The 26,109-nt window shown below is 49.2% G+C and overlaps 2 protein-coding genes across 3 annotated transcripts in view; one reads left to right on the forward strand and one right to left on the reverse strand.

The window, feature by feature from the left end:
• LOC144176059 (CD151 antigen-like) overlaps positions 1–26,109 on the forward strand; it is a 366,885-nt gene that overhangs the window by 323,739 nt on the left and 17,037 nt on the right. For both annotated transcript variants that reach the window (XM_077705182.1, XM_077705181.1), the window contains 2 exons: positions 608–762; positions 16,033–16,207. In XM_077705182.1, the coding sequence (XP_077561308.1) occupies positions 731–762; positions 16,033–16,207 (207 nt within the window). In that variant the 5' untranslated portion in view covers positions 608–730. The remainder of the gene's footprint in view (positions 1–607; positions 763–16,032; positions 16,208–26,109) is intronic.
• LOC144176057 (pseudouridine-5'-phosphate glycosidase-like) overlaps positions 1–26,109 on the reverse strand; it is a 307,408-nt gene that overhangs the window by 3,159 nt on the left and 278,140 nt on the right. The window lies entirely within an intron of this gene.

Raw genomic sequence — 26,109 nt, forward strand, 5'->3', positions numbered from 1 at the left:
TGCCTTAAGAAAACGGGAATATACGCGAAACCTCTGCTGTCCCCGATCGCGGGTTCTTCACCCTCAGCTCTCTCGTTGAAAAGTCCGACGTCTCACGAACCTTGCAAAAACTATTGCCGCGAAGTGACATTTCGCATAGGGAAAGGAGTCGACTGGGACATTAACGCTGTAAAAAGACTTTCCAGCACTCTGAATATTTGTTATTTAATTCGCTGTCAAAATGTACTCCTCGTACATTTGAATGGGATAGTTTCCATTGCTCAGGAGCGTGGTCGCGCAACGCGCTCAACATGAAACTGCGCACAATGCAAGCTTTCGCCCCCAATATTAGATGTGCGAGAAGTTTTTTTGCATTCCGCTGAATAAGTGCAGAGTAATAACAACGAAAAAATTGCGCTGAGCTGCAAATCTCCACCTGTATTCTCCGAAAAGCGCGTGGAATCTCCTACGCCGTGACCGGTATTTTTCTAATGACGGCACAGTGCTGTTGGAGACTAAGTCTGAAGCCCTTCGCTCCTCCGTTGTGGAGGTTAGCCACGCGAGTGAGCTCTTGCTTGGCCCCAAAAGTGTTCGCGCTCACAGTGTCTCCGACGGCGGCCGTTCGCAGGGCGGCGGCCCCGGGGAGAGCGGGCGGCGGCCGGAGGAGCCCCACCACCGAGGCGGCGGAGGCCGGCCCCTGCAGCTGCTTCCGCTGCCGGGCGCCACGGAGCCCTGCGCCGCCTTCGGCCCAATGTTCCTGCACACAGCGATGAGGTACTACAGGTACGCACGCCCCGGCTGCACATCGGCGTCGTCCAGTGCGGTGTATTACGCGCGCCACGTGGCCGAATTCCCCTTGTCGGCCACGTCGAGGTATATGCGCCGAATGCTGGCTAAACGGGTTAAAAAAGACCTGTGCAGAGGGCGCAGTTCACAGTAAGATTAGTGATCCGGTGAGAAAATAGCACGATTGCACCATCTCACCCCGAATGTGAAAAATGGATAAAAGGTTGTACACATTTTTGGGCCGTATGGCTCTATAAAATGCAAAAAAAGAGAAGGAAATAAAAGGAGAGCGTGAACTGACAAAAGCTTCTTGCATTGTAATGTCACAATACTTTATCTAGAGCGTATTGATCGGGCGCATTTCCAAGAAACTAAACACTATGGTCCCTAATTTGGGATTTAGCTTCTTTCTGAACTAATTACCTCAATTAAACTTTGAAGGGCTGCAGTTTAATACTAGCAGACAAACACGGGGCTGACCGTCCGCGCGAATAATTCTACAATTACCGAGAACATTTCCAGTTCAAGCTGAAGTGCATCTTCGTCGGGCAGAGAGGTTACGCTTTGAAGGCTCGCTGCAGGGAGGGGGCCGTGAAGCCCCCAACTTCAACGACATGCTAGTGCACGCAGAAGCTGCGTGACCGTCGTATACTCCAAGAAATCGCCGCGGATTGGCTTCACCCCGACTCCCCAGAACGACCAAGCAGTGTGACCAAATGTGGAGATTTGGTGAACGGCGAGGCCCAGCTTCCGAGTAGAGTAAACAATAGAATCTACACTGAGACAGCAGCACAAGGCGTGCATTCGCGCTGGTATCCCTGCGCAAATTCTACTGTTTTTCTTTTTAGTGGGCAGCACTTCGGCCGCCGCTACTGCAGTTTGGCGGCGGCGATAGCGACGGCCTCGGCCACGGCGACAGCGTTGTAACCGATCGAGCGACCACAGAAAGAAAACTGCGGACTAAGTGATTGATTGATTGTAGTGTTTAGCGCGCCGACGCAACGCAGACGATGAGGCGCGCCGTAGTTGAGGGGTCCCGATTACTTTTGACCACCTGGGGATCTTGATGAAACGCCACCAGGGGGCTGCACGACCCGCACCCACTTCACATGGGCTCCTGCTTTGCACCGCCCTGGCAGTGGACCTCCCAGCAGCACCGCTCTGTAATTAGTATCACCGTGTTCGCTAAGTCACCAGCTTCACCCTGATACCCGCCCCAAAAGCCTTGGACCATTTGTCATCTCACCGGACCCACCTGAAGTTTCAAGCGGTGAGCGTCTGTGCTAACCCTAAAGTTCCAAACAACGTCCCAAACAACACGGCTCAGCAGCAATCGTGCACGCCTACGGGCGCACGGCCTGCCTCACCACCTGCGCTGAGGACGTCAACATGCAAGATTCACCCCAAGCTCTACCGACATACGGCCCAGACAGCGGCCGTACGCTCCCAACCTATGACCCCTGGTGTCAGGTCTTATGATCGCGCCACAACCAGCGCATTAGCCCTTCCACTACTCAAGTGCCAGCTTCCGTCTCTGCTCCACGCAGGGAAATCTGACCGAAACTACCCATGAAAGACTACAATGTAATCATCCGCCCAAGATCCGGCCTACGCGCCGGAGCATGGCCCGCGCGACAACTTGCATCCAGCCTGCAACAAGCCACCGGCCTCCCTCATTCTACGTTATACGGGCAAGTTATCACCTTCCCGCAACCACAGCAGGACCTCATCACGATAAGCACCCCTAGCGAAGTATGCGCCGACGCTCTGCGCAAGGTCACCACCCTCCACCATGGCGGCACTACATATGATGTCACAGCGTACCTCAAGAGCCCCCCAGGAACTTCTCGTGGAGTAATCCAAGGCATCGACCCTGGCACACCTCCTGAGCAACCGTATTCGCCATAATTACGTCCACCGGACCGCCCATCATTGAAGCCCGCATGCTCGGCACCTCGGACACAACAGCACTCACGTTCGACGGCCCTCAAGTGCCATTTTACGTAAAAGCGTACGGCACACTGGTACGCTGTCGCCCCTACCGAATACCTACCAATTCTGTGCAAGTGAAGTGCGGTGACCTCGGACACCGACCCGATGTCTGTCCCAACCCTCAGCCTAACTGTGTTCCCGGTGCCATGCCCCCAACCCAGCTCCTGATCACCCCTGCCAACCCCAATGTCAGTTTTGCGGACTCCATCACCTGACGGCAAGTCGAGAATATTGCCGCAAGCTCGAGCCCCCACCACCTCCCGCGGGCACCCGCCTCCAACGTTGTACAAGCACAAGAGACCCTGCAACCAGCCCTCTCCACACTCTCAAGGTCATCCGGCCCACCCTCAACGCCCTCCCAGGTGAGCTGGTCAGCTGTAGCCGCCCACATCCCTCACGTTGACCCTTTCCCTCCCTTGCCCACATCACAAAACACGCACTTACCTCCTGATTCTCCCACCCAAGCAAGTCTTACCCGAGAAAATGCACAACTAAAGCCGCAATTAGCTGAAAATGCCAACCAAATCGCTATGCTCCAGCAACAGTTCTCGGAGCTCAAGGCAGTTCTCCCACAATCACCCACTCCTTTAGTCCAGTGTTGTACACGTTCCTCTAAAACAGGAACGAAAGCTCGTTCCTCGTTCCTTCACAATTTTGAAACAAGTTCCCGTTACAGGTTCCTCTATTGCGAAAGCTAGGAACGCGTTCCAGTTCCACTTCGAACATTGGAACGGGTCGTTACATTACCGTTACATTTCTTTTTTAAAATTTAAAATACGTTGTCGAATAATCCTGAGGCGAAATAAATAAAAAAATTAAAACACATTGAACTGCGTATATTATACGAATATTAACACCGCCGGCAGCACATTATCTGGAGATGAAAAGAATCTGAAGAAACGCTCCTAGACGAATTTTATGAGGGAGCACCGGACAAACTCCACACATTTCTAACTGCGCCCCTGATATACAAAGTTGTCATAAAAAAAACCGAGAAACGCTTAAATGATCTCAGCTAAACATATCTAATTCACTAGGGGCTCCTCGATCACGCTCGTTCGGTCAACTGACCGGACTTAAGCTTCCCTAAATCGACTTTCTAGCTCTCGCTCTGTCTGTCCAAGAACACCAAGCACTACGGTTTTATTACACAAAAACCACGCCTCGAGGACCTAGTAACTAACACACACTGGGCCGCTGGTCGTCCAGGTAAACAAAGCCCAAAGATTTGCACCCAAACAATCACGTGGTCCACGCTCTTACTCTCACCCCCAGGTATTCATCAAAGCACAAGTACAACAAGGGTTGAAACCGCCCAACTAAACCAACTCAGAACGCTGGCTGTGGACCTTAGGGCGGCCTCTCTCATGTATTGTTCATACGTCGCGCGACGAAATTAAGCCGACAATGACGAAATTCCTGTCTTTTGTGGACACGACGCGTGCAATACGCGTGCAAAAGGACCTGGCAAAAAAGCCGCCCGCATCTTCCCACGGGGGGAACTCGAGTAAATGCGTCGCATCTACTCGAGTCAAGCAAAGCGTCACGTCAAGCGAAAGCCAAGCATGGACGCCCTTGACTGAATTCCGAACGCGCGCTCCGCCGCTTATTTACGTTGAGGGGACTGCGTAAGCCGGTCCCAGTCGACGACGTTGGCGTACTTGTAAAGCGGCGTGGACTCTAGGTGTTTGAGCCAAGCGCGGATGTTGCTTCGCCGGAGAACGGCACACCGGTTATATGCGCCGCGCTAGAAGGAGAGGAAACCGCGGAAGAGAGAGTACAGCACATGCGCCGGCCCCAGCGCGTCTACCGCGGCTATGACGCAACGTGCCGCGGCTATGACGCAACACAATCCAACACAATCCACTTTAATCCAATCCAATCCAAATCCAATCCAAGCCAAGCCAAGCCAAGCCAAGCCAAGCCAATCCAAGCCAATCCAATCGAATCCAATCCAATGCCCCTTGCGAGAGTGTGTTCGAATCCAATCCAATGCCCCTCGCGAGAGAGTTCGCTATCGCCTCGACTCGACGCGCATGCGCAGTGAGCGTGTGGACTACGGACGCCAACGCGGGTGACATCGTGAGTTACTGAAATGCTCTGCATTTAAAAGGACCTGGCACTCCCGTCGACTCATTCCCGCCAGATCGGCGATAGATCGAGCCGTGGCGAACTGCGCGCGTACTCTGCACCTTCGAGAAGTACACATCCCGAGACCCATAACCGGTGATCCTTCGAATAACCTCACAGGGAGCGCAACTCTCCCGACAACAACGCACTTGCGCCATGCGCGCACTAATGCGGTAATAACCCCTGACAATATACAGATACGATGGTTTGACAAGGGACCTGCGACGCCGCTCCGACTTAGAGGCTTTCCCCGGCAGGAAACTAGTCTACTGGCCAGACGCGCATCATGGCCTCCCCAGACAAACTATGAAAGATGAAAAGAATTCTAGCGGCTGCGCTATTTACCCGTCGAACACCATCACGAAAGCTAAACCGGCAGGAAAGCTAGGATAAGCTGCGGCCCTCTGCGTGGTTATTCTTCTGCCCTTGACCTTCGAGGAAGCACGTTCCGCTAAAGGGCGGACAAATTGGCGAGCTTATAGAAAGAGAAACACACTACCGACTTGTGGATATTGTACTCGAGGCTTGGCATTAAAAACAGCCAAATCCTAGCGATGTAACGTTTGCAGAAGGAACGCCGTTCGTGCCGTTCCTTCATAAACCTAACGAGTTACCGTTACAGTTCCTCTGACCCTTAATGGAACGGTGGTGTTCCTCCGTTCCTCCAAAAAGGAACTAGTTCCAGGAATGCAGTTCCTTGGAACGCCGTTCCGTACAGCACTGCTTTAGTCCCACCCCCGCCACCAGCAAATCAACCACTACCCGAGAATTCCGCACTGGCACACATTTTCTCTGCCCTGGATGACCTGAAGCGACTCTTCCAAACCAATTTCACGGCCCTAGAGGAAGAACTCACCTCGCTATTGGACCGCATCAAGGTTATAGAGGAACGCAACGCTGAAAAAGTAAAAACGCAAAAAGCACCGCCCGCCAAGTCTACACCCCCTGCACCCCCTTCACTTGCCGATGCCATCGAGGACGACTCGGATAGTTTATATTGCCTACATGCACCTCCTTCCTGTCCCTTCACATTTGGCATTGGAACTGTAGCTCCTTTCGCCGGAAAAAATCGTTCCTCCACCAGCTCATCGCCCGTATTCGCCCAGCAGTACTCGCCCTACAAGAAGTAGAATTGAATAACCCCTCCCCCCGAGACTACATCACACTTCAAAATCCCGCTGCGGACCGCCACTTTCCTGCACAATACCTACCCAGCGCAACATCATCGGCTGACCACTAGTAAAGCTCTTACCTACCAGCAAGAAGGAACCAAGTGTTTTTATTCTCAGCGTCTACTCCCCTCCCTCTGACAGCCTTAAGGAACTTCCTCTACTCCTCCGGAATGTAATTAAAATAGCTAAGCACCACCGATTAGTAGTCCTCGGCGACTTTAATGCACCGCACACTGCATGGCGTTACGCGCGCAATGCAAAATCAGGAACTACCCTCTGGGATGCAGCACACCGTCACGGCTTTACTCTTTGCAAGATTCCCCTCATCCCGACCCGCCTCGGCTCCAGCGTCACCCGGGATGCCACCCCGGACCTCACATTTGTTCTCTCAATACACACGTCTCTCAATACACACGGCAATGCCTCCCCCAAACTCTCGGAAGTGATCACAGCATCGTTCACCTCACCATTTCGGGCATAACCAAAACCCAACTAGGCGTCGCCTGCCTCACAGACTGGAAAGCCTCCCGAGATACTCTAGAAGCTACTCCACCCGCCAATTCGGACCTCGATGAATGGACGGCCACCATTGCACGTGCTCTTCAAAAACACACCAAACGAATCCCGCTCACGACCGAGTACCCCGCAGTAGATCCGCACCTCGATCACCTCTAGACGGCCAGGCACAGCCTGGTAACACGCTGGAAATGTAACAAAACCGACCGGCGCCTCAAATTACGCATAGTTCGCCTCACACAGCAAGCGGAAGACTACGCCAAACAACTCAGTCAGCAGAATTGGCACCAATTTTGCACCCAGTTACAAGGAACGCTTAGTACGCGCAAAACCTGGCACCTACTTCGATCGCTAATGGGTAGCCGAGAGAAGAAGACCCCCACTCAACACCACATCCGCAGACTCATGCATGCCTTCCCAGGAGATGAAAAAAGCCTCCTCAACACCATACTACAAAAGTACGAACTTTCTCCACAGACTCCTGCGCCTTATTATTCAAAGCATACTGGTAACCCAAACGCAACGCTGGACACGCCTTTTACCTACAAAGAATTCGAGGCAGCGATCCGCAACCTCACGCGCAACACAGCACCAGGACATGACAAAATCACGAATCGTCTAATACGCAACCTTCCTCTTTCCAGCCTCGACCAACTCCTTAATCTCATCAATGATCATTGGACACAAAGGACGCTTCCGCCCGCGTGGAAACACGCGGACATCTCACTGATCCCCAAACCTCGCAACCCAATCGAGATACCTAACCTGCGTCCTATCTCACTGACTTCGTGCCTAGGGAAGCTGCTTGAACACATGGTTCACAATCGCCTTACGGCATACATAGAAGATAACAACCTCTTCTCAACGACGATGTACGGCTTCCGACCTCAACTGTCTACCCAAGACGTCCTCCTGCAGCTCAAAGACCTTCTCAGTAACATTCCGAAGCATCACAAGCACTGTATCCTCGCTCTCGACATCAAGAGCGCGTTTGATAACGTTTCCCCCGACGCCTTACTAAACAGCCTGGCCACTATCCATGTTGGCACACGAGTATACAACTATGTGAGAGCTTTCCTTACCAACCGCACCGCTCTTTCCCAGCGCTCCCCCGAGGAACACCACAAGGTTCCGTCATTTCTCCTTTACTATTTAACATAGCTCTCAAAGATCTGCCTCCGCTACTGGACACCGTCCCATCCCTCCACCATGCACTATATGCAGACGATCTCACCATATAGACTAACTCAGGTTCAGTGGGCGAACAACAAGAATCACTTCAACGAGCCATAGACATAACTAGCACGTATCTCTCTAAATGTGGTCTGACCTGCTCCGCGGAAAAATCCGCACTGTTAACCCTTCAGCAAAAAACTCGGCTAAACCACAAGGCGCCGACGCCGGACCGGGTTCTGACTATACAGACTTGCCCCGTCCCCCTAGTAACCTCTCTCAGTGTACTCGGACTCACAATCCCACGAGACGGCTCAGGCTCGCACACCATCCTGGGACTTCAACGAACAGTTACTCAATTGGCACAACTAGTTAAGCGCATCACCCACCAACGTACTGGTCTCAAAGAAGCTGAAGCTGCCCGTCTGGTTCAAGCTTTCCTCATCATTCGCCTCACATACGGAGCCCCTTACCTGTCCCTCAAACCAGCAGAACATAAGAAACTGGACATTTTAATTAGACAAGCGTACAAAACTGCCCTCGGCCTCCCCACTAACACCTCTACTGACTTGCTCTTACGCTTGGGAATACACAACACCTGGACAGAGCTGTGTGAAGCTCAATGAACTTCGCAATTTCAACGCCTCAAGCTTACGCCCACTGGCTGCAGTACTTTAGCTCGCCTGGGCTGTCCGACCCCGACTCAGCCTCACCGCCTGGCACGCCTCCCTCCGCTACTGCGCGCTCGCATTAAAGTCGCCCCGCTACCCCGAAACATGCACCCAGGCCTGCATGACGGTCGTCGCACCTCCCGAAGCAACTACATCCGCACCCACTACCAGCATCTCCCGGACACGCTTTACGTAGATGCATCCCCATACCCCAACCGATCGACTTGCGCCGTCGCGAATGTAGACAGCCGAAACCGTACCGTCGCTACTGCCTCCACGCGAACCTCAACACAAACTGAAAGGAGCCATGAAGACAAAATACAAGTTGGGTTTATTAGAAAGACTGCTTAGTCCCGATAACAATGATACCAATATCATCGCAATCTCCCGACAAATAACGGAAATATTAAAGAAAACGTGTGAAGCAGTCGCGACCCCTAGCCAATTTTCCGCAACTTTTCTATGACGTCACGGAACCTTGTTTGTGCGATTGGCGGCCACCTAACTGACCTGTCGCGACGACACATGACTGGACGTCGGTAATGGGAACACACTGAAAATTATATTTTATTGTTGGCCCGTATGACGTCATTCTTGCTCATAACACGTCACTGTGGCGCAAAATTTGGAAGTTTCTAAATACTTGCTTTTTTTTCGTTAAAAAAACATTTTCGTGTGGCTGTAATTGAGCTGAGTGAGATATTAAATCCTAGTTCTTTCAAATTAAACAAAGTTGTATTTTCTCTTCATGGCTCCTAGGAAATAGCCATGGCGCTCTCCCTTACCTCCACTCGTCGCGACTACGTGATAGTAATCACGGACTCACAGGAAGCCTGTCGACATCTTTGAAGAGGTCTACTTCCTCGCACTGCCCTGCGAATCATTGAACACTCCACTTACCTCCCTGAGGAGTGCCACATTCTATGGACCCCTGGCCGTTGTGGGTTGGCCGGCAATGAAGCGGCCCACGACGCGGCCCGAGAAGTGGTACACGGGCTATTGCCGCCGACCCCCCTCCTCCCACCCTGGATGCCCAACCCCTACTCACGTACGATATTCTCACACATTACAAGTTTTCTCGTCGCACCTTCCCTCCACCTCACCTGTCTTTAACAAAAGCCGATGAAATCACTCTCCGTCAACTTCAGACCCGGACCTTCCCTCACAATACACTTTGGCATTTGATCTTCCCCACCTCTCACTCACCGCACTGCAAGTTTTGCCCCAAAAGGGGCACACTTTGTCACATAGTATGGGAATGCTCCCACATACCTCACCTCCCTCCCAATACCCACCCCTCCCCTTCACAGTGGGCGGCGCAGCTGTCCAGCTCTGAACCCGGCTCCCACCTTAAAGGGGCACTGACACAAAATTTTGAAGGTGAGATAACTTCGGAGATAGATTGGTGGGAACACAGATACATCATCTGCAAAATATCAGCGGCGAATACAGCCTAGAACATATTTAAAATCAATTTTAAATTGTGCGAAACGCAACCGAGCAGCCAGCAAAGGACCACGCGCAATCGACATCCCGAGGATATTGTGTAAATAAACAACATCCAAACACGTCACGAGTATGTGTTTGCCGCTTCCGCACTGCCGGCGTTTTTCGCTGGCTTTCCCGGCTCACCGCTCCAATCGGAGGGCCGGTGGGCGGAGCTTCTGCTCTCGAGAACGAACGACCCGATCGTTGGCGGCGGAGGCGCCGTGATTTCGTCAGCTCATCGGGCAGCTGGCCGCGACCAAAGTTCTACAGCGATTCCAGGCACTCTGTTTCTATTACTGTTTATTACCATTAGATACGAAAACGCGCCGGAGGCACGAAAAGCCCACTGAGATAGCCGCACGGTCGCTGTGCAGGCGGTGGCCACGGCCGCGATGTGGCCCAGGCCGGCGCAGGTAGCTCGAGTGATAGCTTGTTACCGCTGCACGAAATTGTCCCCAAGTCCCGACCATGGTGGCTTACATGAAAAAGGAGTTAATGATGCGATGACAGGTTGCATTAAAAATTGTCATCTGCACCGCTTACGAGAGCGGCACTCGAATATCCGCCGCAGTGGTAAGCCGAACACATCTGTAGGCGGACCTGTAGGCAGACCGGCCGGCTGCTCCCAGCGCGCGTTTTGCCACCCACCGTCTCGAGCGTCGCGCTTCGTTCTTTCGCCGCGGTAGCATTTGGACTCGCAGCGCCTGCGTCACATCCACGGTCGCTTTTTAATTAAGCGCCTCACGAGATCAGTACGTGGGGGCATTCGCAGAAACTGCCGTCGATGCGGATTCGACAGTGCTACGGCGGCTCTGCTCTGTGATATCCCTCCGACGGTCACGTGGTCAGCTTTGTTCACACAAAATCCACAAAATCCATCGTTTCGCGGCACTCGCTGAAACCGAAACTGCGACTGGCTGCCTTTAAAATGCCTCTAAATAAACAACCGTCGCACGCTGAAGCAAATGAGGTTTCTACAGGTTATAAGTAGGTCACTAGCTACTTATCGCAACAAAAAAAAAACAAGATGCAAAATTTTTGTGTCAGTGCCCCTTTAACCTTGTGAGACGGGCCCTGACTGCCAGCCAGAGCCAGGCAAGGAGTCTCCCCACTGGTCTGCCTCCACACGCGGAGTCGTGGAGGCAGACCAGTGAACGTGCTCCGAAATCTCGTGAACACGGGCGTTTTTGCTTTCCGCCTCCATCAGAAAAGCGGCCGCCACGGCTGGGAATCGAACCCGTGACCTCGTGCTCAGCAGCGCAACGCCTTAGCCACTGAGCCACCGCGGCGGGTCGGCGGACTAAACGTGGCGAAGGGTTCCGGGGAGGGCAGTATGTTGTGCTCGCACGAGACGCTGGTCTGTGCGACGCTTGGCGAAAGGGTGAGGGGGAGGCGTGCGCGTGACGATGATCTGCGGCCACTTCGTGAGACGCAGTTCGCGGTCGCCTTTTGAGACGCACTTCGCACCGCGTATGCGCAGAGGTTCACCATCGCTGCCGTCGAGAGAGCCCACGAGAGAAAGAGAAAGAAAGAAAAAGAGAGAGAGAGAGAGAGAGAGAGAGAGAGAGAGAGAGAGAGAGAGAGAGAGAGAGAGAGAGAGAGAGAGAGAGAGAGAGATAACTTTTATTGCCGCACGGACTAATTGGGGGGAGGGGTGGTGACCGAGGGAGGAAGGCCCCCGGTGACTTTGGCAGCCCGGGCTACGATGGCATCTTGCAGCGCCGAATCCGAGCTGCCCAACGCCCTCGCCCAGTGCTCACCGTATCGATATGGGGGGAATGGGCTGTGGAGGCATTGCCAAAGGAGGTGATCCATGGTTTGGACCACCCCACAAGCGGGGCAGGGGGTGAGGAGTACAGAGCGGGGTACATGCGGTGCAGGCGGGAGAGGCAAGGAAGGGTGTACGTTTGCACTAAGCGCCATAGGCGTTCTTCGGTGTGAGAGAGCGCCGGGTGTGCAGGGGGCAGTAGACGGCGGGAGAGGCGGTAATGAGACGTAATCTCATGAAAGGAAAGGAGCCCATCTCGAGCTGACAGGGCTCCGTGGAAGGGTTCAAGGCTAAGACCCACTCGGAAGGTTCGCTCTCAATCGGCTCTGTGTGCTTCCTCGTTCCCTTCCATACCAGCTCGGTGGGGGAGTCAGGGGGATTTTGAAGAAGGATTTTGAGTGCCAGGGCAGAAATGCGGCCCCGGGCGAAATTTCGAATGGCCGTCTTCGAATCGGAGATTATCATCGCAGGGGAAGGCCGCAGTGTTAATGCAAGAGCAATAGCCGCCTCTTCCGCAGTCGCGGGGGAAGAAGAGCCCACGAGTGAGTTCTGACTCAACGATGATGTGCGTTCGATTCTTAAGACTGAGTTTCATCATCATCATCATCATCATCATCATCATCACCAGCCTATCTACGCCCACTGCAGGGCAAAGGCCTCTCCCATTATTCTCCAATTACCTCGGTCCTGTGCCAACTGTGACCAATTTATCCCCGCAAACTTCTTGATCTTATCTGCCCATCTAACTTTCTGCCGCCCCCTGCAGCGCTTGCCTTCTCTAGGGATCCACTCTGTTACCCTTAATGACCAGCGGTTATCTTGCCTTCGCATTACATGCCCTTCCCACGTCCATGTCTTTTTCTTAATCTCTATTAATATGTCTTTAACACCAGTTTGCTCCCTGACCCACTCAGCTCTCTTCTTGTCCCTTAACTCTTTCGTTACCACGCCTATTCAAATCGATCACCGGTGATCGATGATTTATATTGCCTATTTCAACATGTTGTAGTTGTTTGTCGTACACTTAATGCGGCCTGTGGTTAGTCTAGGCACTGCCCTTTTAGAATCAGTTTAAATTTTCCCGCTCCGGCGACATTGAGATTTTTGACGGCGTTTTTTGCGAGCTTAGGTGCGTGTGTTTTTGAGGAAGGGGGCGTGGCTGCTGCACTTGAGAAAAAAGGATGCAGATCGTGGTTAGGCTGCATTACCATAATATTTTTTTTGTCAAAAGGCTCCTGGCAAGTCAAATACCAAATAATGCGGTCAACTTTGTAATCCGACAGTGTTGAGAGGTGATAATTACTTGAAAATGGCCCCAGCTATTCACTTATGATCTTTGGTTCGGTCAAAGGGCAGCTTTATTCTCCCAAAGCTTATCTCTGATGGTCCCCCGCATGTCTAGCAAGTGTGCCTGCCATTTTCAACCAGTTTCCAGAAGTTTCGGTTTCGTTTTTGCATTGCGAAATTCATATTTGGCGCTACTACGCAGTTACCCAACTACAAGCTCATTTGCCATGGCGCCTCCGTTCCCCGCTACTGGTCCTCAAAACAAGCATGCCGGTCGCGCTTCCACTTTATCTACGCCTTGCTTTTGCGATAAGAGCTTCCGCTGAAGTCAAACGATAACACCAAGTCGTCGGGTATCAGTTCAGACGAGGAGAACGCTTCCAATTGGCCTTGAACACCGCCAGCTGTTCACCGGCCAGTTTCGGTTTCATACGAGGGTATTTTCGAAAGTCTAGTGTCGCTTCTTAGTAGTACTGTTTATTCTGACAAAGTCTCCAACAGCCTTGTATTTGTTTCTTTTCAAAATTGTTAGGTGGCGCTGCAATGTAGTAGGCTCGAGGTGCTGAACTCGCTTCACAGCCCGACGGCGGCTTGGTGAAAGCTTGATGGGCATGATTCTAGCGCATCGTACCTTATTCCTGCAAGCAGGGCTACCATAGTGAGTCAGAACATGATAATAAACCGCAAATGAAAGTTCTGACTGATAAGTGATCATCAGAACGTCAACAAGCATCCACCAAAGAGTTTGGTTCTCAACTCCAAGCCGATTTTTTTCACATCGCTTGCTTGCCTTCAATATTGTGCCGGTCATAATCATTGACAAGGTGTTTTTACATCACGTGGAGGCTAATTTGGGCCTTTAATAATGTCGAACTACCAAATTTCTTCCAGAGAACCATCTAAAATAGCAAAATTTGAAATAGTGGTTGGGCTTCACCACATGGCACGGGCACCACGCGGGCTAACATTTTTTTTTTATATCTCGCAAATTGCACCGTGCAACTGAATTTTTTTTCTAGGACGGGTTTTTGAAATGTCTACCTACAAAATGTATATTCTAAATTTTTTCTACTACTGGTCGTTTATTATACACAACTTACTTTTTCTTATTTTGTTCGACGCGTGGACAAAATTTTCGAATTCGATATTTTTTTTCGGTATCATTATTTAGGAAAACATTATTAAAACTGGTATCGTTAGAAAGCGCGTGGAATAATCTGCATTTTATGTCACTGCAATGTGTGCCTAACCAGTATGTGTAGCACAAAAAAAAAATGTTTTGTTAGACCCTTCAAAATTGGTCAATTTTGCGCGGTAACGAAAGAGTTAATGTTACACCTATCATTTTCCGCTCCATTGCCCGCTGAGTCGTTCTCAATTTAAGTTGAACCCTCTTAGTGAGCCTCCAGGTTTCTGCCCCGTAGGTGAGTACCGGTAAGATGCAGCTGTCATACACTTTCTTCTTCAGCGACAATGGTAGCCTGCTATTCATTATCTGAGAATGTCTACCATATGCACCCCACCCCATTCTGATCCTTCTAATTATCTCTACCTCATGGTTGTGATTTGGGGTCACAACTTGGCCTAAGTAGATATATTCGTTTACCACTTCCACTGCCTCGCCACCTATCTCAAACTGCTGGGCTGTCCCGAGGTTATTGATCATTACTTTAGTTTTCTGCATATTAATTTTCAGGCCCACGGTTCTACTCTGTTCGCCCAGTGCGGAAAGCATGCTTTGCAATTCGTCCCCCGAGTTACTTAGCAAGGCAACGTCATCAGCAAATCTGAGGTTACTGAGGTATTCTCCATTAACCCTTACTCCCACCTGTTCCCAATCCAATGTTCTGAATACTTCTTGTAAGCATGCTGTGAATTACATTGGAGAGATTGTGTCTCCTTGTCTGGCACCCTTCCTTATAGGTATTTTGCTGCTCTCCCTATGGAGGATGATGGTAGCCGTAGACCCATTGTAGATATCCTCTAGTATTCTTACATGATGCTCATCTACCCCCTGGTTCCGTAATGCCTCAATGACTGCTAGGGTTTCGACCGAGTCAAAGGCTTTCTCATAATCTATGAAGGCTATATATAGGGGTTCAGTATACTCAGCGCACTTCTCTATCACCTGATTGATCGTGTGAATATGGTCCATTGTTGAATAACCTTTACGGAACCCTGCTTGTTCTTTAGGTTGACTGAAATCTAAGGTTGCAGAGTTTAGAGACTGAGTTTAGCTGCACACAAATTTTGCATTAGGGTGTATTGGAGTATCGTATCGCTTTCCTTTGTAGCTGTACGGCTGCATTTAGGTGGATGTCCAACTTTCCTTCGCAGAAGCTTACCCCACCTTGGGGATTTCCCCTAAATCTGGTCAATTAGTATCGTAATTGCCAGCCACATTATTTTTTTTTGCTGTAATCTGTTGTTTAAACAAACTGTGGTGTTAAAATATATTTGGTCCCACGAACGCTGTATATTGTACACGCCGCAACGTGACCTCCGCTTACGAGATCGCTTTGTTGTGCCGAGGGTTCGCACTAAATATGGTGAGCGGTACGTACTTTCTATGTCCCTTCCATACTCAACTCCCTTCCGTCCGAACTGTTTTCCTTTACCTCTCGTGCTCAAGTTATAGACGCCGTGTTTGTGTTACGTGGTTGAATGTTCAATGGTGGAAGCTGTTGAATGTATTTTCTTGTGCTTGTTTTATTCCCAGACTCTTTTTTTTGTACCTGCTTTTTACTTTTTTTCTTCTTTCTTTCCTTTTCCTTTTTTTTTAAGACGACAATATTTGTATTGCGCTGTCCGTAATGGGCAGCAACTGCCTGGCACGGCCCCACAAGCCTTTTTTGGCTTTAGCTGGCCCGAATATGTATTCAGTGCTTTGAAATAAAGAATATTATTAATATGCTGGGCCTCGTCGTTCGCCAAATTTCCACATTTGGTCACGCTGCTTGGTGCGCCCACCCGCGGCGATTTCTTAGAGTGATGCATCCTCAACGATTTTTAACGAGCGTCCGTGTGCGCAGAGTTCGTTTCCTCGACGAACAAATCCCGTCTCCTTCAGGCTATGGATCTACACGTGCAACGTGGCGTTGCTGCTGAGCGCGCTGGCGTTCTCGGTGGCGGCCGCCTGGGTGCTGTCGGACTACCGGGCGTCGCTGGTACCCGGCCTGCGCCTCGCCGACCCGACCTTCGTGTACGCCGTGCCGGCTCTCCTCCTGCAGGGCGGACTCTTGCAGGCGAGTAACCGGCAGTGACGAAGCGCCCGACGTGCCTTAGCACAGCCTAGCCTGTGGAAGGACTGGCCACGGTGGCCTTCTCTGCCGTCTACCAATACACGGCACTTGTTTACGCGAAAAAGAAAAAAAATGCTTACAACGCTTCCCTATCCACCTACGGAGCAGACATGTGGCGCCGGCTCCGAACCGGCCCCTATTACAACCACACAATTCTCACCGTCAGATTGGCGTACCTCTGCAAACGCATATGCCAGCACTGTAACCTCCCCCTCACCACTACCACTTTACACCACTACTCCTACTACTACTACAAAATCTGTCTAACTTAAAATTTCACAAGTGGTGGTGCTTACGAGTCATGAAAAACAAAGTCGGAGGTAGCGAATGGAATGTCGAGTGACAAATCTCGGCATTATGTGTCGAACTGGTTGATTGATTGTATAGGATTTTACGCGCCGACGCAACGCAGGCAATGAGGCGCGCCGTAATGGAGGGCTCCGGATTCATTTTGGCAACCTTAGGACCTGAAACGTGCGCCGAAATCTCGTACACACGGGCGTTTTAAGTGCAGAGCACTTTATGGGCTCGCCTTGTCGTCGTAGCTCGCTAACGCTTGATGCGACTGCCGGAATCAGGCGGCGCAGCGAGATAACGAACCCAAGTAGAGCCTGATGTACAGTCGTCAGGGGGTCACGCTTAGGCTTCGAAAACCACGCGGTTGAAATAGTCATAACCGTTCGAACCTCGTGAACCGCTGGCGCTTCTTACACATCATCCCGTTGTTTAGCGCAAAGAATACTGCAAGTACATTTCAGGTAAAATCTGTGTATATAACCGGCAGCCCCCGCATTCATTTGGATAGGAACGCTCGTTGAGTTGGTTTTTACGATAGTAAGCGAAAACAGCGGCCGTGCAAGAAAAAAAATGGCGAGTTCGAAATCACGCACAGAGGCCACAGCCGTGCAAGAAAAAAATTACGCGTTCGAAATGACGCAAAACAGCCCCAGCATATGAAATTAAAGCAAGCACAAAAAGAACAGAACTCCCGCTGGCGCAGTTTCAGGCTGGGTGCGCGCGAGCACTGCGAAGGCGCGAAATTCGAAATGCATTCGGTGTCAGCAGTGAGCGGATAACGGCGCTGCAGCCCATTATGGCGAATCACTGCTCCGCACTTCCGACAGCTCTCACATTCAGTGGAACGGCTTTAAATTTTTTGCTTTTCGCCTCCATCAGGAAAGCGGCCGCCGCAGCCGGGAATCGAGCCCGCGTCCTCGTTCTCAGCAGCACAACGCCTTAGCCACTGAGCCACCGCGGCGGGTATGTATCGAAGCGGTGGCAGACAGTTAGCGCCCATATTCGTTGCTTCAGTTTTAGCTTCGCTCTTGCCTAAGGGTGCTGTTTTATGGGGTGGTGTTGGTATGGCTATGACGCTTGCAGACAAATCAGACACCAGTCGGTTGAATTCTGCCAGACCTGCTCGCTTCTCTCCATTCTAAACAGTGCGTCATGCACTATATAGGTGGAACTCTCTGGAGCTGACGAATAAAACCCCCTGCCTACAGGTGGAAGTGTAGGGTAATGCGGCAAGAATAAGGGCGGGCTGATACGCAGATACCCCGCAAGAAAAGAGAAAAGAGCCAAACGTGCTTTTGGTCGTGGTCTACTGTGTTCGTCCGTCAATTTTTTATGCTGGGAATGTTAAGTAGGTATTACCAGGCGGCCCGAACTTACAACTTATTTAGCTTTTGGCATCCCATCTCCTGCGTACGCTCATATCATGCCCAACTTCAAGGCCAGTGTATGCCATTCAAGGAAAACACTGTCCATTACGCAAATGTCATAGGGATACCCAATGCTTCAACGTATTCCAGTCTTTTCACAGCTTACGAATGAATCACATGGCGAACAACTGGCGCTTCTTCAAACGATATTTCTTTGAACTGGATGATGTTGATACTTAACCCGAAAGAGCGTTTACAGTACTCTGAGGTATCTCCTTATAGACTTAGAGATGAAGCTCACTCCTTCGGTGGTAGCATCATCGCCATGCGAGGTGCAGTAGAACTATATTTGACACCAGTTGTTACCCCATTTAATTGTATCACATGTATTTTATCAGTTACATCGTTTCGAGTACCGGTCTTGTCGTTAAAAATTTTTCCAAGTAGTATTATCAAGGTGAACTATTCCGTCATTATTATGACCTCTTGTAAATTGACGTGTCCTGCACCCCCACTTATGTGAGGCCCAAGAAAAGGCCTTTAAGGGGAAAAAATAATTATGATGATGGCTATGATAATGGCGATGAAGACAACTGTTCAACGATTTCAGACGGCAGCGAACCGAACACTCTCCGATCGTTGCAAACATCTCAGCCGTTCACGAGCGCCTCCACGCCCTTCATGGTGCGTGGAAGCGTTTGGTGATGTAATGCGTAACATGGAGAACCTGCGCAGAAAACAGGAGCTTATTTCGAATGCCGAGTGTTGTGTACCCGTAATGCCAGAACAGAACATACAGGCCTCGACACGTGACTTAAGTGCAATAACAAAATTAAATCTCACCTGTAAAGTGCCGTAGGAAACCGGAAGAGAAAAAAAAGAAAAGTGTCAACTTCGTATTCCCTTAGAACATTGACTGTGCTACTCTCCGAGAGTTGCTCGGGTTTGCGATGCATATTTCTTTCAAGACTAGCTCTCGCGCAGCTCTTTTTTCCGGTCGCGGCAACATTCCGAAGGTGCTTGAGTAGCGCTTTCACAACACTCTCTCGCTATTGTTATATTTTACTTGGAAGGCACTCAGCACGAGACGTGGGGTACTCGGCAAAAGTTGGACAAATTTGCGTGAGAAACTTTCTGGACGCGCTCCGGAAGCAGGTCACGTTTTCGGTGTCGTCCTTTTTCCGCTATCAACCTCACTTTATTTCCTGAACTTCCGCACAAGAGAAAACAGCAACAAACGCTGCCACGGTCTGAGTTCTATCACAAATGTGTGTCCTTGCATCGTTCTTGCTTTAAAGCAGCGTCGACGTGTTGTTTGTGCACGCAGAGGCACAGAAATAACGTGTAGTTTTATGTGAGGATTGCGCCAGGACCCGTGAGATTTCTCGCTGAGAAAGGCGGAAGCTGTGCCAAAAATTATAATTATAGTCCCAACAAGGTCTCTTCCAAGAGTGCCACAAAGTACGACAACTACGCTATTGTTACAGCTATGCACGATTGCGGGGAATGCTCAAAGGTATTATGCACGACTGAATGGTGTATTCAGGGGCATTGAAGACAGCATACAAATTTGATTTATTAGAAGATTGCGCTGTGCTTAGCTGCCTGGCGCTCCGTAAACGTGAGGCTAAGCTTCGTAGAACTTCTTAACGCGACCACATCTATTCCCGTTTGCGCCGATTCATTTTTGCCGTGTTCCACTGCTTGTGACATCCGCAGGAAACTTCTGTGACTTTTCAACTGGGGACACTGCCACGAGGGGGCGCCACGAGCGCTTTCGTAGTTTTTTTTACGGCGTATTTCCTCATCTGCTTTCGAAAAGATCAAGCAGCCATGTAAAATGAGTAATTTCTTGCATGAAATATGCTTAATGTTTCCAGTTTACTCAGCAATGTTGAAAAGTGTAAACATTGGCAACAAAGTTTACAGACACTTTGCCAATACAAACGTCTCGTTCAACAATCATTTTACCTTGCTTCATGTGTGCTCGGCGCTTCCTCTCATCTTCGGTAGGCTCTGCGGTCTCCACATCGCTACGCCCGTGTTAGCGCGTTTCATCCCATTACAGCTTCGACCAAGAACAGATTTGCTGTCGCAAAATTGAGCAGCCGTTACGCAGGCTGTGCAGATGGACAACCAGCGAAGCTTTAGCACATCGCACGAGGTGTCATGTCCACAGACACCCGATTTCGTAAAACGACGATACTAAACTGCACGGTTGCAGCACTCAGCAAAAAAAACAGCAGAAAAGGACCACAAGAGCTCCACATTTTGATCCCGAATACAGTGGAATCAGCCGACGGGCTGACTCAACCGGCGCCAACGAGCACTTCTAGCGTTTAGGCGTCGTAGTAACCGCAACATTCCCGACCCTGGCGTTTCGTCTTTTTTGGGGGGGGAGGGGGGGGGAAGCAGTACCTGAGCGTAACATTTCTGTGTACGGGTGTCCGAAGTGTCGCAAGCCGGTACCACCATATAATATATATATATATATATATATATATATATATATATATATATATATATATAAATATATAATAGCGGGAAACAATTTCTTGGACACCGGTAAGTATAATGAAGCAAATGAAACACGTCGAAAGAGGATAGGTTTTAACGTTTCGACCGGGGACCGGCCTTCGTCAGAATAACAGTAACAACAGTAGTTGTACAGTATATAAAGGCGTTCGTTGCGGTGACAAAAACCACGTGGCAGCATAAATCACAAGAAAAACAAACACAAGAACAACAAAATCAGCAAGGAACATAATCAAAGTGCAATGCACTGTCGGGGCCCCGTTTTACAGATATATAACCAGTAGCAGTCTAATCATATGTTCGACACGTGCGATACGGAGTGTCACAAATATCAGCACACGCAAAAAAAAAAAAAAGATTGACATCACAGGTGCAAGAAACTCAGTTTTCCTGCACTTTCATTCAAACCACGTGCGATTGTGTTAAATTTGAAGATTAAAAATGGCTCGCGAACTTCCCTATTATGGTGCGTTCGAAAGCCAGATTCGAGGATCGTGACTTTGATATTGTCAAAAGTGTGACCAGCGATATTGGCATGCTTTGATAATGGAAGACGAGGTAGTGCAGAAATATGCGCCTTGTGATTGTTAAAGCGAAGTCTGAAGGATGTCTGAGTCTCCCTAACGTAGTGCATTTTACAAAGATTGCATTCAAGTAGATAAACTGCGTTACTGGTGTCACACGTATAGTTACCATTTATTTTTAAGCTAAAATCAGAAGCAGCGCTATTCGCGGTTGATGAGGTAGTCATATGGTGGCAAACCTTGCAGCGCGGTTTGTTGCAAGGGCGGCAGCCTGTAGTCAATGTAGATTTGCCTTTTGAAGATCTAAGAAAGTCCCGCAAATTCCGGGATCTTCTGTATGTCACACGAGGTGGTTCTCTGAAAATTGATTTCAGTCGTTCGCTCTGTAAAAGTATGTCATGGTGTTTTCTTAAAACGGCGTTTACACTTTGTGCAGGTGCGGAATAGGTTAGAAAAAGGTTAGTATGCGATGAAAGTGACTGTTTCTTATTGGTGCCTAAAAGTGCTTCACGGTCGTGGCTATCAGCACGCTTGATGGCGTCACCAATTATCTGGGAAGGGTATTTTTGCTTGACTAAAGCGTTTAGAAGATGGGCACAGTTAGCATTAAAATCAGATTGTTGGGAGCATATTCTTTTAAAACGAAGGGCCTGACCGTAGGGTATACTAGTTTTACAGTGCTTGACATGATAACTGTTGAAGTGAAGATATTGCTGGCGGTCAATAGGCTTTCTATAAACTGTTGTAGCGAGCTGGCCATCACACATCGTCAATCTTACATCTAGAAAAGTAATAGTTTGTTCTGAGTATGCCTGGGAAAAAGAAATGGACGAATGCGCGTTGTTAAAATGATGGATGAAGGATGAAAGGTGAGCTTCCCCGTGCTACCAAATCATAAAGATATCGTGGATGAATCGCTTGTAGTAGAGTGGCTTCAGCGCGCGACTTGCCAGAAATTTGTTTTCGAGTAAGCCCATGAAAATATTTGCATAAGTAGGGCCGATGGGCGTGCCCATCGATGTGCCATTCACTTGTAGGTAATGAACCCCATTGAATTCAAAATTATTAAATTCAAGTATCCATTTTAAGAGGGTTACCAAGGTGGAGCTTTCAATTATTTTGTCACAAACGGACTCGTTGTAGGAGTGAAGTGCTGCCTGTATTCCATCCGCATGCGGGATATTGGTGTAAAGGGATGCCACATCTAAAGTAACCAACAGTGAACCAGGAGGCACAAACAGATCGACAATATCTGACAAGAAATGGTTTGTGTCCTTAATATAGGATGGAAATGAAGGTGGAATCGGGTTTATTACTGAATCTACAAATAAGGAGATTAATTCTGTAACTGTGCCTATGCCAGAAACTATCGGAGACAGCTTTCGGAGACTCTTCGATGTCATCTCAAAAGAACATCGCCAAATCAAGAGAATATATGTCAGTTTGGTCCTGCCTAGGGCTATCAATCGCCGTCGACAAAGCGACAACATGTCCTTTATCTGGAGGTTCAATCTTAAGGCCCGCCAGTTCAACACCCTTCTACGGGATTACTGCCGCCACTCGTGGCTTGTGAACTTCTTAGACCACGGCTTCTACTATTTGCCCGCCAGCCGTGTCTTGGCTGCTGACGGCGTTCATCTTAGCTTCGAAGGAACAGCAATCTTCGCAAGTCACCTCCGACAGCTCCTCATCACGAGAAGCAGCGACACCACCACTTCCTGGCGCACCTGCACACCCAATGCCCCCCACGCTCCTTTGAAGGAAAGTTCTGTCCACGATGACAGCCCCGCCACCGACCTGCTCCCTTCACGCCACGATTCGACCGCCTGGCCCGCATTGAACGGCCCCTCTGCGCAAAGGATTTCGGGTCCTTGTGACCCTGATAACCAGTTTAAGGCAAGGAGATGTTCGACAACCCCACAACAAAGGAGTGGGCCCAATACAGGCGAGCCCTCGACGCATGTTGTTCCAAGTGAAGCCACGGTAGTTGTACCTACCCTAAACGGTCTCCCAGCAGTAGTTTCCACATCAACATGTCTCGCGAGAAGTGGTTCGCCCACTTGCCACCGACCAAGCGACTTACGTTCATCTACGCCGCCCTCCAGAAGTGTAACATCAAATGATGAACTCCAGCCAGCCCCAGCTGCAGTGCGCTCACCGTCGACTAATATCAACCCCGCCGCTGAGGCTTCATCCAACCAGACGCCGATTCCCCAGGTTCATGCAACCCCTTTTGCGACACTACAGCGTACGACGGACGACTCCTCTTCGATTCCACCCCACCTACAACAGCCTACGAATATCCCGTGCCAAACTGTCGGTGCTTCGACTTCCTCTGCACCCACTCAACAAGTTACTCATTACAACCTCCGAACGCAACGCTCCCACGCGCCCGGGAAATCCGAGAAGTGACTACAGCCTGCATATTCCGGTAAAAATTGTTCAAACTATCCTGTTTTCTAAGGATTCATGAAAATTCGCAAAGTTGTAGAAAAGCGTCTCCGGTTCGAATTTCACGTTTTTACGCTGAAAACCTACTTACAAGCTAGTGTGGTACCTAGAGGACTGCGAATTGTGTTGAAACCTGCTATTGAAAATATGTCAGCTCCTGATGTTTCCGCCTGGGATAACGTGCTCTCGAATGCTTCTTTTGCTCTTGTGCGCATTGTCATTGGCCATTATGAATCTTTAATTAAATTCATTCGTAACCAAGAAAACCAACTAATCCCGCATCATAAACTCTCGACCCGCGAATATGTGCAACTGGCTGAATACCAGCGAAAAAAATCGGCAGAAATATATAAGATCAAAAGCAAGAAACTTTTGAGAGACAAGGTGACTGTACCTTATGCTCCTACCGAGATAGCTACCGCTAAGATTAGCCCGCACAACAACAGTACCACATCGGCAGATGACCCAGTGACATCTAGTAACATAGTTAACTTGTCCTCTTACGAGCTTTCACGTGACGAAGTTTCACTGTTGTCTCGAGGGCTTAATTTTTCCCCAGCTGCAGGCAGTTACACTGAATTCGAGCTCATGAAGGACTTGGATAATTTTGCTCGAAACGTAAGATTGCGGGAATACTTTTTGGACAAAAATTCTGCTGATCTTACTGCTCCCATCCTTCCATCCCACAAACATTGGATCCCGCCTACGCAAAGAGATAAATGCTTGGACCTGTATATTGCCGCCGTTCAGCGGGATGTATTAGAAATTTATAACAAACAAGCTCAGTTTAAAAGAAACCTTTCATCAAACGAAATGGCGGCAATGCAGCACCTTAAATCCCGCGATGACATAATTATCCAGCCTGCAGATAAAGGCGGAGCACTCGTAATGCTAAACGAATTAGATTATGTCAGCGAAGCTACCAGGCAGCTTGAAGACACCACGTTCTACCAGCGACTCGATGGAGACCCCACCGCAAACTTTAAATCGCTCATTACAAATTCATTAACCAACCTAATTGAACAGCAAAATGTTCCTGCTTCCGCTCTCAATTCTCTGGTTCCACTGAGCCCCGTCGCTGGTCGATTTTACCTCCTCCCAAAAATCCATAAAGCGGGAAACCCCGGACGGCCTATAGTTTCTGGCATAGGCACAGTTACAGAATTAATCTCCTTATTTGTAGATTCAGTAATAAACCCGATTCCACCTTCATTTCCATTCTATATTAATGACACAAACCATTTCTTGTCAGACATTGTCGATCTGTTTGTGCCTCCTGGTTCACTGTTGGTTACTTTAGATGTGGCATCCCTTTACACCAATATCCCGCATGCGGATGGAATACAGGCAGCACTTCACTCCTACAACGAGTCCGTTTGTGACAAAATAATTTACAGCTCCACCTTGGTAACCTTCATAAAATTGATACTTGAATTTAATAATTTTGAATTCAATGGGGTTCATTACCTACAAGTGAATGGCACATCGATGGGCACGCCCATCGGCCATACTTATGCAAATATTTTCATGGGCTTACTCGAAAACAAATTTCTGGCAAGTCGCGCGCTGAAGCCACTCTACTACAAGCGATTCATCGACGATATCTTTATGATTTGGCAGCACGGGAAGCTCACCTTTCATCCTTCATCCATGATTTTAACAACGCGCATCCGACCATTTCTTTTTCCCAGGCATACTCAGAACAAACTATTAATTTTCTAGATGTAACATTGACGATGTGTGGATGGCCAGCTCGCTACAACAGTTTATAGAAAGCCTATTGACCGCCAGCAATATCTTCACTTCAACAGTTACCATGTCAAGCACTGTAAAACTAGTATACCCTACGGTCAGGCCCTTCGTTTTAAAAGAATATGCTCCCAACAATCTGATTTTAATTCTAACTGTGCCCATCTTCGAAACGCTTTAGTCAAGCAAAAATACCCTTCCCAGATAATTGATGACGCCATCAAGCGTGCTGATAGCCACGACCGTGAAGCACTTTTAGGCACCAATAAGAAAGAGTCACTTTCATCGCATACTAACCTTGTTCTAACCTATTCCGCACCTGCACAAAGTGTAAACGCCGTTTTAAGAAAACACCATAACATATTTTTACAGAGCGAACGACTGAAATCAATTTTCAGAGAACCACCTCGTGTGACATACAGAAGATCCCGGAATTTGCGGGACTTTCTTAGATCTTCAAAAGGCAAATCTACATTGACTACAGGCTGCCGCCCTTGCAACAAACCGCGCTGCAAGGTTTGCCACCATATGACTACCTCATCAACCGCGAATAGCGCTGCTTCTGATTTTAGCTTAAAAATAAATGGTAACTATACTTGTGATACCAGTAACGCAGTTTATCTACTTGAATGCAATCTTTGTAAAATGCAGTACGTTGGGGAGACTCAGACATCCTTCAGACTTCGCTTTAACAATCACAAGGCTCATATTTCTGCACTACCTCATCTTCCATTATCAAAGCATGCCAATATCGCTGGTCACACTTTTGACAATATCAAAGTCACGATCCTCGAATCTGGCTTTCGAACGCACCATGATAGGCAAGTTCGCGAGTCATTTTTAATCTTCAAATTTAACACAATCGCACGTGGTTTGAATGAAAGTGCAGGAAAACTGAGTTGCTTGCACCTGTGATGTCAAT

Source organism: Haemaphysalis longicornis, unplaced genomic scaffold (assembly GCF_048455015.1).
Source record: "Haemaphysalis longicornis isolate Haplotype H1 unplaced genomic scaffold, Haemaphysalis longicornis Haplotype H1 scaffold_3, whole genome shotgun sequence".
Lineage (NCBI taxonomy): Eukaryota > Metazoa > Arthropoda > Arachnida > Ixodida > Ixodidae > Haemaphysalis > Haemaphysalis longicornis.